The sequence below is a fragment of the Colobus angolensis genome, unplaced genomic scaffold, assembly GCF_000951035.1.
Source record: "Colobus angolensis palliatus isolate OR3802 unplaced genomic scaffold, Cang.pa_1.0 Scaffold8, whole genome shotgun sequence".
NCBI classification, from domain to species: domain Eukaryota; kingdom Metazoa; phylum Chordata; class Mammalia; order Primates; family Cercopithecidae; genus Colobus; species Colobus angolensis.
In genome coordinates, this window is record NW_012121820.1 from 15,937,857 (window position 1) to 15,951,859 (window position 14,003).

The following is a 14,003-nucleotide window of genomic DNA, read 5'->3' on the forward strand; positions in this document are numbered from 1 at the left end:
GTCCCTACAAAGGACGCAAACTCATCCTTTTTTATGGCTGCATAGTATTCCATGGTGTATATGTGCCACATTTTCTTAATCCAGTCTGTCACAGATGGACATTTGGGTTGATTCCAAGTCTTTGCTATTGTGAATAGTGCCGCAATAAACATACGTGTGCATGTGTCTTTGTAGTAGAATAATTTATAATCCTTTGGGTATATACCCAGTAGTGGGATGGCTGGGTCATATGGTACATCTAGTTCTAGATCCTTGAGGAATCGCCATACTGTTTTCCATAATGGTTGAACTAGAAGAAACTTTTAAAAGGAAAACAAAAAAATCTACAGCTACACCAGCAAATTCCACATGCAATCTGAAAGAGCTAAAAAAAAAAAAAAAAAGAGACAGAGAGATACTCTGATAGGTTTTGTTTTGTTCATTCCATAAGAGAGGGTTAGAATAAAAACTTAGATGGTAATTCAGTGAATGGCGCATTAAGTAGAACAGATTGCAATTCACAGCAGCATAAGCCTGTTTGGGGGCTGCTAAAATAAACAGATTCATCTCCAAAGATACACAAGGAGGTGGTATGTGCAGCACCAAGGTGCCATTTCTGCAGGGTTGTGTGTGTGTGTGTTTCCCCCTCTTCCAGCCACATACTCACTTTAAATGTTAATCTGTCCTCAGGAGCACTACCAAATCACCATCTTTCCACACGCCTCCATCTCTTTCAGCAGTCAAGTCGCAAGCCCTCCAAATAAGCATGCGGATGTCATTTCTAATCTGCCCCTGACAGGCAGTGAGCTGCCCCTTGCTGATAAAAGGAGACAGTCATAAAAGAGGCTGCTATGAAGCCAATACGAACCTCTCTTGCTTTAATAACATGGGACATGACTCAGAGCTGAAACCTGAGGCCTCCACTCGGTCTCTAGTCATGGGTGGGAATTGCCTCACCATTCAGAAAATGCTGGTTGCCTTTCTTCTTCCAAAGCAACGGGAGAAACTTGAACCATGGGAGAGGGAAATAACTAGAGATGAGAGAAGCATCAACACCAGCAAAACAAATCTTCTTCCAAAAGCTTCTAAAATAGGGCAGACTATTAGAGAAGTATCCTAGAAACTGCAAGTCTTTTAGCTGGAAAACTGAGGCTGGAGAATCAGTAAAAGAAAATTCTTTCAAAAATGCACAGCTAACCGATGGCAGCTTTGGTACGAATCCAAGGCTTTCCGACCACAGCTTTGCCCATAAACAAGAGACTGGCTACATGTTAGTTCTGTCTTAGCACATAAGCATGTGGCAGACTTTTACAAACAATTTCATTAATCTTCAAAATGACCCTATAATAAAGCTATCATGAAAATGAACACACACACACACAGGACAAGGCATTTCAGAGATCACGTGTGGCAAAGCTGGGATTTAATCTTGGGCTTGTATGACGTCATACTCATGTTCCTTCCATATTACCATGATATTGCCATCACAAGTGTCATGCAAATTCTAAATTTACTTAAATTCAGTCAATTTCTAAATTTACATCCCCAATAAAAAAAAAACCCAGACTGCTCATTTGAATTTTGACAACTTATACTCTGGTCTTGAGAGAATCAGTACTTCTGTGATAGCAGATACAATAATACAAGGCTGAAAATGACAACCCTACTGGAGAAACGGAGAAAGTAAATAAGATTAGTCCCTATTTGTGAAGACTTAGAGTTAGTTTAGAGGGAGAGACAGATAAGCATGCAGGCCCAAAATACTTGTAATAATAGCTACCACTTAGGGCATACTTCCCTGTGCCAGGAAATATTCCAAGTGATTTACATATACTACATTTACTTAATCCTCCCCACAATCCTACATGATAGGTACTATTATTCTCACCCTTTTCACTGATGAAGAAACTGAAGCAGAGAGTTTAAGTAACTTGCTTGTAATCACCCAGCTGGTAGCAGTCCGAGCCAGGATTTTTGTCTATACAGTCTGGCTCCAGAGTCCCTGATCTTCAGCCTGAGACTGCAGTGCAAGGGTGCACTTGGGGCATACAGGAGGGGCTCCAGGTGGTCTCAGGGAAGACTTTCTGCGGAAATTGTCAGGGAAACACTAAGCAAAATGCTTAGTACATGACAGACACTCAATACATGTTTATTGACTAATTTGTTTGCCAAAACTCTGAAGGATACAGAGTAATAAATTAGCCAGCTTCATGAAATGGAGGTGGAAAAGATGGCAGAGAGAGGTATTCTGGGCAGAGTTCAGAGCAATGGGCCAATGTCTAGAAGGTTTGAGAAAGCACAAGGTCAGGAAGCGCGAGTGGTACAGAATGGCTTTGGCACATCATGAGGGTGAGGGATGTAGCTAGAGCAGCCGGCAGGGGCCAAACTGGGCGAGGCACCACGAGGCCAGCGCAGGAGGTTAGACTGCATCCCGAGGGTGATGCAAGGCCACTGTTTATTGTGTTTGGGTGGAGAAGTGCATACATGAATTTTCATTTTAGAAAAATCTTGGGTTGTTGTGTAGAAAATGAACTGGAGGGCCCAAACCTACAAATAGGCAGACTAGTTAGTTAGGCAGGTGCTGCACTAATGGAAGAAAACAAATGATGATAGCCTGAATGTAAGTATTGGTAGTAAAGAGAAAGAAAAGCGGATAGGCTGCAGAGATATCAGAGGTAAGCTGACCAGACTACGAGAGGTGGGAGGTGGAGACAGAGGAGTAAACAGATGATGCCTAGGTTTTTGACCTGGTCAAACTGGTAAACTGCCCTAATATGGGGAGGAGGGGAAGAGATTATATAGGGTTAGGGCCACAAGCCTGGTTTTAGACTTGCTAAGTCAGAAGAGCCTATGCGTGATGTCCAGGTGGCAGCTGGCTACATGAGTCTGTAGAGATTGAGGAGGCCCTGGCACCTAGCCCCGATCTCAGCAGACCCTGCAACAAGCCTATGAGCTTGGTAGAGGGAGAGCCTATTAGCACCACTGAATGAGGACAGAGAGGATCAGAAAGGCAAAACAGTGCCCAAGGTCATACTGCAAGGTAAGTGGCAGAGGCATGAGACAAGAATTCAGGTCCTCTGACTTCTCTTCCAAGAGTAAGAAGGATGATTGTGATTGGCAAGGGGGCAGGCAGGGAGGCAGCAGAGGGTGAAGGAGCAAATGGTCGAAACTGGGTGTTAGGTAAAAGCACCACGTCCTCCGCCTCCAGCCCCCTTGTCACTAGCTTTTACTGGCTGTAAGCTGTCTTTTGGCAAATCTATGGACTGAGAAAATTTGGGAACCACAGGTTTAAAGAAGAGCCTAGGCTAGGCGCAGTGGCTCAGGTCTAACTCCAGCACTTTGGGAGGCTGAGGCATGAGGTTTCCTTGAGCACAGGAGTTTAAGTAAACACCCTGGGCAACATAGAAAGACTTCATCTCTACAAAAAAATGCAAATATTAGCCGGGCGTGGTGGCATGCACCTGAGGTCTCAGCTACTCAGGAGGCTTGGGTGGGAGGATTACTTGAGCCCAGGAGTTTGAGGCTGCAGTGAGCTGTGATCACACCATGCCACTGCACTGCACTCCAGCCTGGGTGACAGAATGAGATCCTGTCTAAAAAAAAAAAAAAAGCTGGCAGTGGGAGAGGAGGAGCTGGTAGAAACTCTCAGCAGGATTCTTTTTCAAAGCTTGCCCCAGAATCTTCCAGCAAGTTAGCAGAAAAATCGATGGCAGCCTCACACTTTCACTGTCTACTATCTCACCCAGTGTGTTAGGCGCATGTACCCCACACATTCACTCCTGCACTTCACCCCCTTTCATATAAATCTTTAAATGAGTTTCGAATGCAAAGGACAAAGTCTGTTTAAGACATCAAGTCCTGTGGATACTGTTTCATTATAAGGAGTCCATCTTTTTCTTTTCAGGTAAAGCCTGGAATGATTTAACTGTGACAAAATTAGCATGCAATTTGTAAGTCATTACGGTGTAAAGTATGTGGTAAGAACACTTTATTGAACAAACCTGCTGAGTATAATTTTCCCAGGAACTAAAAAAGAGAAAACCTCTCTCCAAGGCTCTCCTCCCTCTTTTAGAAAAAACCCTGCTAGTACCTATATAATTATGTCTTCCTTCTGATGGTCAAAAGCCAGGCATGCTCTGTACGTTTAGCCAATGGCAACGGGAAGGAATCCACAAGAAGTCAGGATGCCTTCCCAACAACAGGCATCTTAGTATTTTCTAGGCTTCAAGTCATTTGGGGAGTCAGGTGAAATCTGCTGAGACAAGAACCCTGGATATTTCCAGATCACAAGAACTGCTGCTCACTAAATGGGTCTTAAGAATTACACGCCCTTGAAAAGTCCAGGCCAAATCTTGTTCACCAGAAACCACTAGGTTATGTCCAGAGACATTATGGCCCTGGAATCTCAGAGACTTTGAATATAACATAAAAGCAGAAGGCCACTGCCCAGGACATGGAAGTCTTTGCTAGTTACAGATTATTGTAATACGTGATTTGAACTAAATGTGTATACAATTATCTCTCAGTCCTGTTGATTCTTCGAAGTATTTTTCCTTATTAAATATTGCTACAGTTATGCCACAGAATCCACAAAACCTACTTAAATATTTTTGGTGACAGGTCTAATCACAGAGAAAACACAAATCAGGGTGAAAAATTAGTGTTAAGAAATAATGTGGAAAGCCCAGGGTGACTCGCCCTATCTTCCTTAATACTCACAGACAGATACTAATTTCACCTAATGAGCAGTGGTCTTTCATTTACTGAATGTCAGGCACAATGTCCTGGGAAAATGATGAACAAGAGAGATTAGAGTCCCAGAGATAGAGAGTAAACAAATAAATGAAATAATTACAGGTTCTGAAGCAGCTAGGGAGAGAGGGCTCTCTTACATATGGTAATCACTGAAAGCCTCTCTGAGGAGGTGACATTTTACTGAGACCTGATAGCAGAAGGAACAGCACAGAGAGGAGGTTCAGGGCAGAAGGGAGTGGCAAATGTAAAGAAGGAAAGAAAGGCTGTGTGGCAGGAGGGGCCTAGTGGCAGGAGAAGGGGTTGGAGAAGCAGGGAAGAGTCAAGTCATGCATGTAGCAGGGAGTCAGGACAATGGGTGTGTGCATGTGTGTAGGGACGGGGCAGTGGGGACGCAAACAGTCTTTGTAGAGAAAAGAAAGCTAAAGGTTTTCTGACCACCTTCTGTGTGCCAGGCCCTGTGCAAGCAGCTTTCGTGCATAATACATTCACTGACATCATATCCCTACATACATAACTTCTCAAAGTACACAAATTGGGACATACACCTTAAGCACAAACCAAACACCACCAAGGAAGAAAATAAGGATAGGGCAGTTCAATTGTTTGCCCAGTCGGAGAACCAGGAAAAAGCCTGGCTATAAAGCCCACGCTCTTCCTCTCACACCCTCCACTCATGGAAGGTACCCCTCCTCTCCGCCTTCACTTGGCTTCCCACTGCTGCTCCTTTGCTGTTTCACTCCAGACTGGAAATGCCCTAGACATCCTTACCTTTTTAGGTTCAGCACGAATGTTCAGCCACAAAACTAGCCTCCCTAGAGTTTAGGGTGACTCCAGCCTTAGATGACCTCTCCCCACTCCCTGGATCCTCCAGTCCTTGGCTGTAGCACCACCCCTAGGCCCATTCTTTTCTTGGCATTTTTACTTCTCACCCCCAGCCGGTGCCTGCCCTTGCAGGCACCTCATCAACATTTGCCAAATGACTAGATTCTCTCTAGTGACCTGGTCAACTGCAAACCATGGGCACTTGCACTGCGCCCAGAGAAGTCTGAAGTTCACAGGGAAGGTGATGGCTGAGACAATAAAAATACCAGTACTTGAGCCTGTTATCTTAGGTTTTTTGGTTGCAGACTTGGTGAGGTATGTGAGAGATTATTCATTACTGATCTGATAGTCAATGTCATCAAAATGCCCGAAAAATAAGCATTCAGTTCAAGTCAACAAATATTTGCTGAGCTCCCAATTGGTGTAGGACATTCAAATTTAATGGGGGTGAGGAGACAAACTGTCTGCAACTTCAGGGAGAACACGGCATGAGGCAGAGGTGAAAAGGAGGTCGTGTTGTTCTAAGTCACTTTACACCTGTGAGGCGGCTTCATCTGCTAGGATAGCACCTGAGTGCTGGCAGCAAACGCTGCTCACAAACTCATCCCTCACCCCTACCCACCCTGGCTCTCTGCATAACACTGAGGCTGCTGAGCACTAATGGCCTTGGAATGTTTGCCAGTGCCCAGCAAAACGGCCTTGGCATCAAGGAGACAGATGTTTGTCAGGGAATGGCAGGGCCTCGGTGCCCGTGGCACACAGCAGCTCTGTGAATGCTGGGAGAGTGACTGCAGCGATTACTCTCCGTCAGTGCTAATCAATTTCACACTCTCTTCAATGTTGATAATAGATAATCTTTTGGGAAGCAGGCCAAATTTCCTAACAGCTACGAGCAAGCTGCTCCCTGACACCCAGCCACTTATCCGGTCTCCCTCAAAAAAAGTCTAAGCTGCATCTCAAACAAAGCATCTGATGGTGCCAACACTCTGTTCTGCTAGGCGACTCCTTCTGGCAAGGAGGATGCTCTCAGGAAAAGGACTGCCTGCCTTACTAAAAAGTTACACAAGAATTCCAAAGGAAGCTAGGAAATTCTAGTAGCAGCAGCAGCGGTGGCAGCTTCTACTTACTGAGTGAAGTACTTTTTATACTTTATGCTTAGTCTTCATAATAACCTTTAACAGGAGGTGTTTTGTTTTTATTTTTTGAGACAGGTTCTTGCTGTGTCACCCAGACTGAAGTGCAGTGGCACAACCTTGGCTTGCTCCAATCCTCACCTCTAAGGCTCAAGTGACTCCCGGGCCTCAGGCTCCCGAGTAGCTGGGATTACAGGTATGTGCCATCATGCCCAGCTAATTTTTGTATTTTTAGAAGAGATGGGGTTTTGCTTTGTCGACCAGGCTGGTCTCAAATTTCTGACCTCAAGTGATCTGTCCACCTTGGCCTTCCAAAGTTTTAGGCCTACCCTAAAAAGGTAGGCTGTCTGGCCTCCCAAAGTTCAGGGGTGAATCACTGCATCTGGCCCAAAAGGGAGGTGTTTTTATTCTAATTTTACAGATGAGAAAACAAAGCTTAGGAAGGTCACCTCGATTGTCCAAGACCTCAGAGCTAGAAGTGGCAAGATTACCTTTTCTACTAGACTGCACCTCTATCTAGAAGACCAGTCAGTCACTGACCAACCTATCTCTGTGCTTTTAATCCATTCCACTGTCCAAAAATGGCAGAGTTACCAAAGGGTGTTTAACTTAACCTGAGGGAATGAGGGAAAACAGGAAGCTTGAGGTGTTGGATCACCTTGCCCAGTATCAGGTTATAGCCCAGAAACTGAGGCTACATGAGGCAGAGTGACAAGCCATAGCTGGCAGTGATTTAAAGGTGGTGCTTGCTCTTAAATCCTAGGTCCCCTGACTCCCACGTCTTCCTTTTGCCATCCCTCAAAACCTCCCTAGCAGATAACATCAGGGATTCCATCAGGGCTGGAGTTCTAATTGTCTAATGGCTGTTTCTTTACAAAAGTCCAGGGAATTTCAAGTTGTTTCTAATTATCATTCAGATAAAGAGAAGGGGTACATTACTCCCGCAATTTAACAGCCACTGAGTGTCCTTCATGTCCAAGTTACTGTATAGGGAAGAAAAGCTGGAAACGGAAAGTTTAATTAAAGAACAAAGGGGTTGGGGTGAATTGGAATGAAAGAATTGTGGTGGAACATGCTAGTATCTAAAGTCCAGCCTCAGAATTTAGAGTCTTTGCCTTTTATCTTGCAGTAGTATCACCGTATAAAAGAAGAAAGCCCCAGTTAATCAATTCAATCAATCCACAAACTTCTGAGGACTTACTGTTTAGTGATCATAGAGAAATCACAAGAATGAAAAGCACAGCTACCTATCTGCTGGTGTTCATGAATGAAGGTACATTTTATGAAAGGGGAGAGGTGGATAAGAAGTGGCAAAGAGAAACAGGACACAGATAACAAGGTCACTGTCTCCCCACATCTCCCCAGCCCTAGTCTCTCACTCTGGCCTGAGGCATGCCCTGAGGGAAAATGCTGGTATAATTCCCAACGCACAGGAAAGCCTTAGCTGGATGGTCCCAACACAGGGGAGGGGAGGGCTATTCTAAAATTAGTCCTTCCACCAGTGAAGTTCAAAAGCCTCAAGTGTATCTTTAGGACAAGACTGAAAAGAAGGATGGAGTGATGCAGCAAAACAAGATCACAAGGAAAATGAGGTCTCCTGTAGACTTGGAAAAAAGTAAGCCAGGCGTCATTTTATAATGTGACTGAAGACTTGAGAAGTATCTTGTAGGGGAGCCAATATGAATCAGACATTAAACAGTGACAGGAAAACTTACCCTGATTAAGGAACACAGATGGAAAGCTACAGTGGCCAGAGATGGCGGAGAACAAAATGGAAGGAAGTAAAAAACACAGAGGGTGGGGCAACACCATAGTAAGCAGAGCCCCTCAAGAAAAAACGTCTAGCAGGTGTTTCTTCTCTCAGCAGCCATCAACATGAGAAAACAAGAGTCAGCCCTTCAAAACCTGCGGTTTGGCTTGGCTGCAATGCGTCTGAGCTTCCGTTCTCTAGGTCTCCAGCTTTCTGTCTGTAAATGGGGTAACTGGGTTCCAGGACCATTCAGTTTCCTTCCAGCTCCTCTATCCTGTGATCACCCTTCCTCAGCATGCCTCCCTCAGGATTTCAGAAGCCAGCAAGTGTGAGTACTAAGACATGCTCTGCCAACATGGTACCAGGTCAGAGCCCTGTACTTTGGCCAGATTTTCGAAGAGAAGCTCTTGTCAAGGGTGCCTGTGCTGTCCACCCAGACTCCCAGGTCAGACCTGGATGGATACTACACACATGTCTTCCTGAAAGGCTGTCACTGTTGTCAGAAGGACAGTCATAACCACTTGGCAGACCATCATCTGCTCTCCTTTTACAACATGTTAGATGGCACTGCTGCCCTTACCTATCCTGTGGGGAGATAGGAGCAACAAAAGGGAACCAAATGGAAGGCAAGTCAATAGCTGGTAAAAAGAAAGACAGGGATACGTACGTGTTTTTCCCCTTCAATCTTCTTGTCCGCCACCTGCATTGCACCCAGATATTTAAAATGCAACTCCATTAGTCTGTCAACCTGAAAGAGAGAGATTTCACAGGCCTGAGTGAGAAGGAAAGACAACGCACAGCAAGAGAACAGTGGCGCTCCTATTCATCTCACTGTCGCTCCTTACAAAGGGAGGCCTGCTCCGGCACTCCTTACAGCGGACGAGAGAAGCTTTGCTTAGGGACGCATCAGGAATGGATCAAAGGGCTGGGGCAGAACAAAGCAAACACTTAGGATGAATGCAGTTGGAACCAGCCCATTCCCGAAAGGAGGCTATGCATTCTCAGCCCTTCTAGAACTCCCAGGAATGCACGTTGTTAAAAACAAATAAATAAATAAAAATTCAAGTCCCTTCTTGCCAAAAGACGGAGCTTGAAGTTACACACTTGATATTCACTTACAACTTTACAGAAGTTTCTTTTTTCAAACTGAAACCTTTCATGTTCAGATTCTGCCCCAGAGCTGATCTTTCTTTAAAAATGCCTGAGTCAAATCTTTTTAGTTGCTTTTGAGTCAGAAGACAGAGCAAGAAAACCTCCTTCAGCAACTGTAAAAAAGGCCCTGACTTTTGCCTGGCAGTAACTTAAAAATCAGTTTTAAGTTGAGCAAAGTCATGCTTCAAACATGGCTTGAGGAACACTCAGTGAGTTTGAAAAAGTTTTGTTTTTTCCCCCAAGACTCCAAAATGACTGAAGAAACACTGTGAAGCCAGCCCAGACTCCTGACTTATCTTTTTATCAGGTTGGCACCATCACAGCCCTTGGCAACTCTGGCATTCATTTACCCAGGAGCTGATACTGGTTGGTTAATAGGAGATGTTCCGTCAACATGCCATCAGACAGTCTGAGAAGACTGTGGTCACACCTTCTTTAGCCAACACTGATGACCCTAAGACCTTAATGTTTCAGCTTATAAAGTATTTTCATGACCATTATTTCCTTAAACCTTAAAAAACACCTGACAAGGTGTGCAGGGAAGATGGGTAGGAAACCCCATTTTAAAGATGAGGAAACTGAAGCACAGATGTTAAATGATGTCACCAGGGTGACGTGACTACTAAGATGCTCCGTGTCCTAACTTGAAGACCTCTTCATCATGCTATACTCCTGGTGAGGGTAGAAAAAATGGTCAGAGGTAGCTCAAAGAGACAGTCTTAAACCTTTCTTGGGTAAGTTACATAATGTCTCTAAGCTTCAACTGCCTTACCTGTCAATGCAAATAATAACTATATAAGGATTAATAAACCACAGTGTTGTGAGAATATATGCAACGATGAAAGTCATCTGCTCTATTATCCAATCCATAGTAGTCACTCAATAAATGGTAGCTCTTATTACTGTTAAAAATCCTATCATCTGGCATACTAGATAAAGATATAAAATATCCATCTAATCTCATGTAATTGCGTTCCCAGCTTCCATAGCCCAATCCATCTAATCTCATGTCACTGTGTTCCCAGCTTCCATGGCCCGATCCATCTAATCTCATGTCACTGTGTTCCCAGCTTCCATAGCCTGATCCATCTAATCTCATGTAATTGCGGTCCCAGCTTCCATAGCCCATTTAGGGCAGGCTCTACCACTTCCTTATCATTATCTTCATTTTATTACCACCACCTTAGTAAGACCTTATCTAATTCACCTCCCATTGACCCTTCAAGATGAGTATTGTATTGATGTCTCCATGTTGAAGCTGGGGAAACTGAGGTTCAGAGTGGTACACATCTCAAAAGTGGCAAAAACAGGTTCAAATCTCAAGTTTGTATCCAAAGCCAATGCCCTTAATCACTTTGCTATGCTGTGCAACACCCCTCAACAAAAATCCGAGTCTAATCCATGCTCTTTGCGTCTAAAAATCCCCCTCAAGTACTAGTGGTATTATCCTCAGGTGTTAACTACTCCCAGGAGAATGCATTTGGAGAGAAAAGCAGAATAATCAGAAAAGCCTTTGACATGCAAAACAACAGGGCCCAGATGCTAGAAAAGAGAATTTTAGGGTAGGGCCACTCAACCCAGTATCTGTCAGATCACATCAGGTAAAGAGCCTTTCTATCAGTCCTGGTCCCATCTTTACAGTCCAACAGTCACCCACCTTCTCGCTGTCATTTTCAGTGAATTTATTCAGAAGCCGGGTTCGCTGCTGCCCTCTCAGGTTCCGCAGAAGGGAAGCCAGGATCGAACAGACATGCTCTGGGTTGGGAAAGAGAAAAGAGAACATGCTGAGATCAGAGCAGTAATTATTACCTCTCTTCACCTCGTCTGGTTCTATCGAGGGGGGAATAAGTAGGCCTCTCTGACTGCTGCTATTGATTAATAAGACAAGAACCTAAATTGTGTCACTAAAAAACCGAACCAATCTTCACACTGCACAAAAAACATATTCAAAAGGGATGATATCCTCAAGCACAACTTGAGCAAGTAAATCAAAACTAAGTTAGAATTCCTTTTCCATCTGGAATTAATTGATTTTTATTGTCCACAACAGAATCTCAAACTAATCCTGCCTTTACAGAAATAACCTGTGAATAGAATATGAACACCAGCCATGACTTGAACAAATAATGGATGAGACATGTTCTACTGAATTCTCAAATTACCTTATAACTTTCCCAAGTAAACGGCCTGGAATTAAATATGAAATATGACAGGGACCCAGTGCTATCACTTGCATTCTGGGGCAGCTAACACCCCTGCTTCAAGTTTAAAGGTGGCTGGACTGTAAGCACTTCAAAACAGTTAACAGGGCTTTCTGAGTTCAACAACCTAGCAGCTTCTATTATGAAATACTATTCTTCTACTCTTGGAAGAAGAGGGTAATTGAAGGGTATATTACAGGCTTCAGGTGTAAAGAGATTCTTTTCTTTAAAAAGAACTTTCAAAAAATCAAGAATAATGACCTTGAAAAGGAGGTGACAAAAGTCTACTCGTGGAGAAATGGCAGAACAAAGTTTATTTTGAAATAAAATGCTCACAGTGTGAACAACAAACAGTTTATTTGAAAACTGAGGAGCATCTTCCTATGCCAAAGTTACCTTGGGTTCCCAAGAATGTCATCTGACTACTGGGGTCACAAGGAAGCATTCTTACTTCTCTGATTATAGCACGGATGTAATTTTGTGCCAGTGTGTTTTTCTTCACTTAATAAGCATTCCCCATCCCCTCATTTCCCTAATTTCTTAATGTTGGAGTTATTCAGTCCTTAAGGTTTCTATTTTCTATCTATATGCACATCCCTGGTGATCTCATCTTGTCCTATGGCTTTGAAAACCATTTATATGCTGACGACTCACAAATTTGAACCTATAGGTCAGTCCTGTCCTCTGAATGCTGACTGATACATTCAACTGTCTACCTGCCCTCTCCACTTGGCTGCCTAATATTCTATCAACTATCAATCTTTTTTCCTTAACTTTTATTTTGAGACAGGGTCTCATACTGTCACCCAGGCAGTGGCACGATCAGGGCTCACTGCAGCCTCGACCTCCAAGGCTCAATCAATTCTCCTGCCTCAGCCTCCTGAGTAGCTGGGACTACAGGCACACAACACCATGCCTGACTAATTTTGTAATTTCTGCAGAGATGGGGTTTAGCCATGTTACCCAGGCTGGTGCTGAATTCCTGGCCTTAAGCAATCCACCTGTCTTCACCTTCCAAAGTGCTGTGATCACAGGTGTGAGCCACTGTGCTTGGCTGGTTCTTTTAAACGTAACATGCCCAAAAATAAGCTCCTGATCTTCCTCCCTAAACCTGTTTCCCATAGTTGTTTCCATCTAACTAATGGCAACCAGAATCTCCAGTTTCTCTAGCCAAAACCAGTGAAAATGCCCTTGTTTCTCTTCTTTTTCACATGCCCCACGAGAAACCTCATCAGCTTTACCTTCAAATCATATCCAGTATCTCACCTCTTCTGACTACTACCACCACTGCCACTACACTACCCTCGTGCACATCACCATCATTTCTTGCTTGGAATAGTCAGTAGCCTACTAGTGAGTCCGTCTGCTTCCACCCTTGTCTGCTTTGGCCTAATCTCCACAGAGCAGCCAGCACGATTCCTTAGGTTAACACCTAAAGTCAGGTCTGTTTAAAACACTCCAGTGACTCCCCAACTCAGACTAAATGTTGCTTCTAACGTCAGGCTGTTCCTGCCTCGGGGCTTCTGCACTGGCTGTTTCCTCTGCCTGAAATGTTCCTCGGCAGATTATCTGCATGGCTTACTCTTTAAATCTGGTTTTACTCCACTTTCATCCTCTCAGCAAGGCTTCCCTTTGACCACCCTATTGAAAAATGCAATGCCTTAGATGGCTATTCTCAAGTCTTACCTGCTTTGTTTTTCTCTTCGTCATGTGTTACTTTCTAAAATACTCTATCACTTATTTATTTATTTATTTTGTTCACCATCTCCCTTCAATTAGAATACAAATTCTCCGCAGGCAGATAATTTAAGTCTGCTCTGTTCATTGCCATATCCCTGGTTCTAAAACAATGTCTGGCACATGGTAGGTGTTTTGCGAATACTTGCTGAATGAATGGGAAGAAAGCAGGTTATCAACATAAAAGTTTTCAGTGGTGGAGGTGGGCGTGGGGGCAAACAGGCCACTTTTGAATTCTGGATATGTTTCAAATGCCTTCAAGTATCTTTTGCACTTCTATATACAATGCCTATCCCCAATTCAGAGCAATACTACCTTTGCATTGCTAATATGCTTTCAAACTGTTCAGTTACAAAATGGTCCTTAAAGAGTTTTTGTATGTGGGAGTAGGTAAATGGCTTTTTCTGAGGGTGCCATCAATTTCAATAACATATTTCTAATTGGTAGAATCCATTTTTTTTAGGTATTGAAAAT

The 14,003-nt window shown here is 43.7% G+C and overlaps 1 protein-coding gene across 1 annotated transcript in view; it reads right to left on the bottom strand.

The window, feature by feature from the left end:
• The window catches only part of CTNNBL1 (catenin, beta like 1), a 177,636-nt gene that overhangs the window by 21,380 nt on the left and 142,253 nt on the right, over positions 1 to 14,003 (bottom strand). The window contains exons 12-13 of the mRNA XM_011929066.1: positions 11,249 to 11,346; positions 9,107 to 9,187 (exon numbers count right to left, since the gene is read on the bottom strand). Of these exons, the coding sequence (XP_011784456.1) occupies positions 9,107 to 9,187; positions 11,249 to 11,346 (179 nt within the window). The remainder of the gene's footprint in view (positions 1 to 9,106; positions 9,188 to 11,248; positions 11,347 to 14,003) is intronic.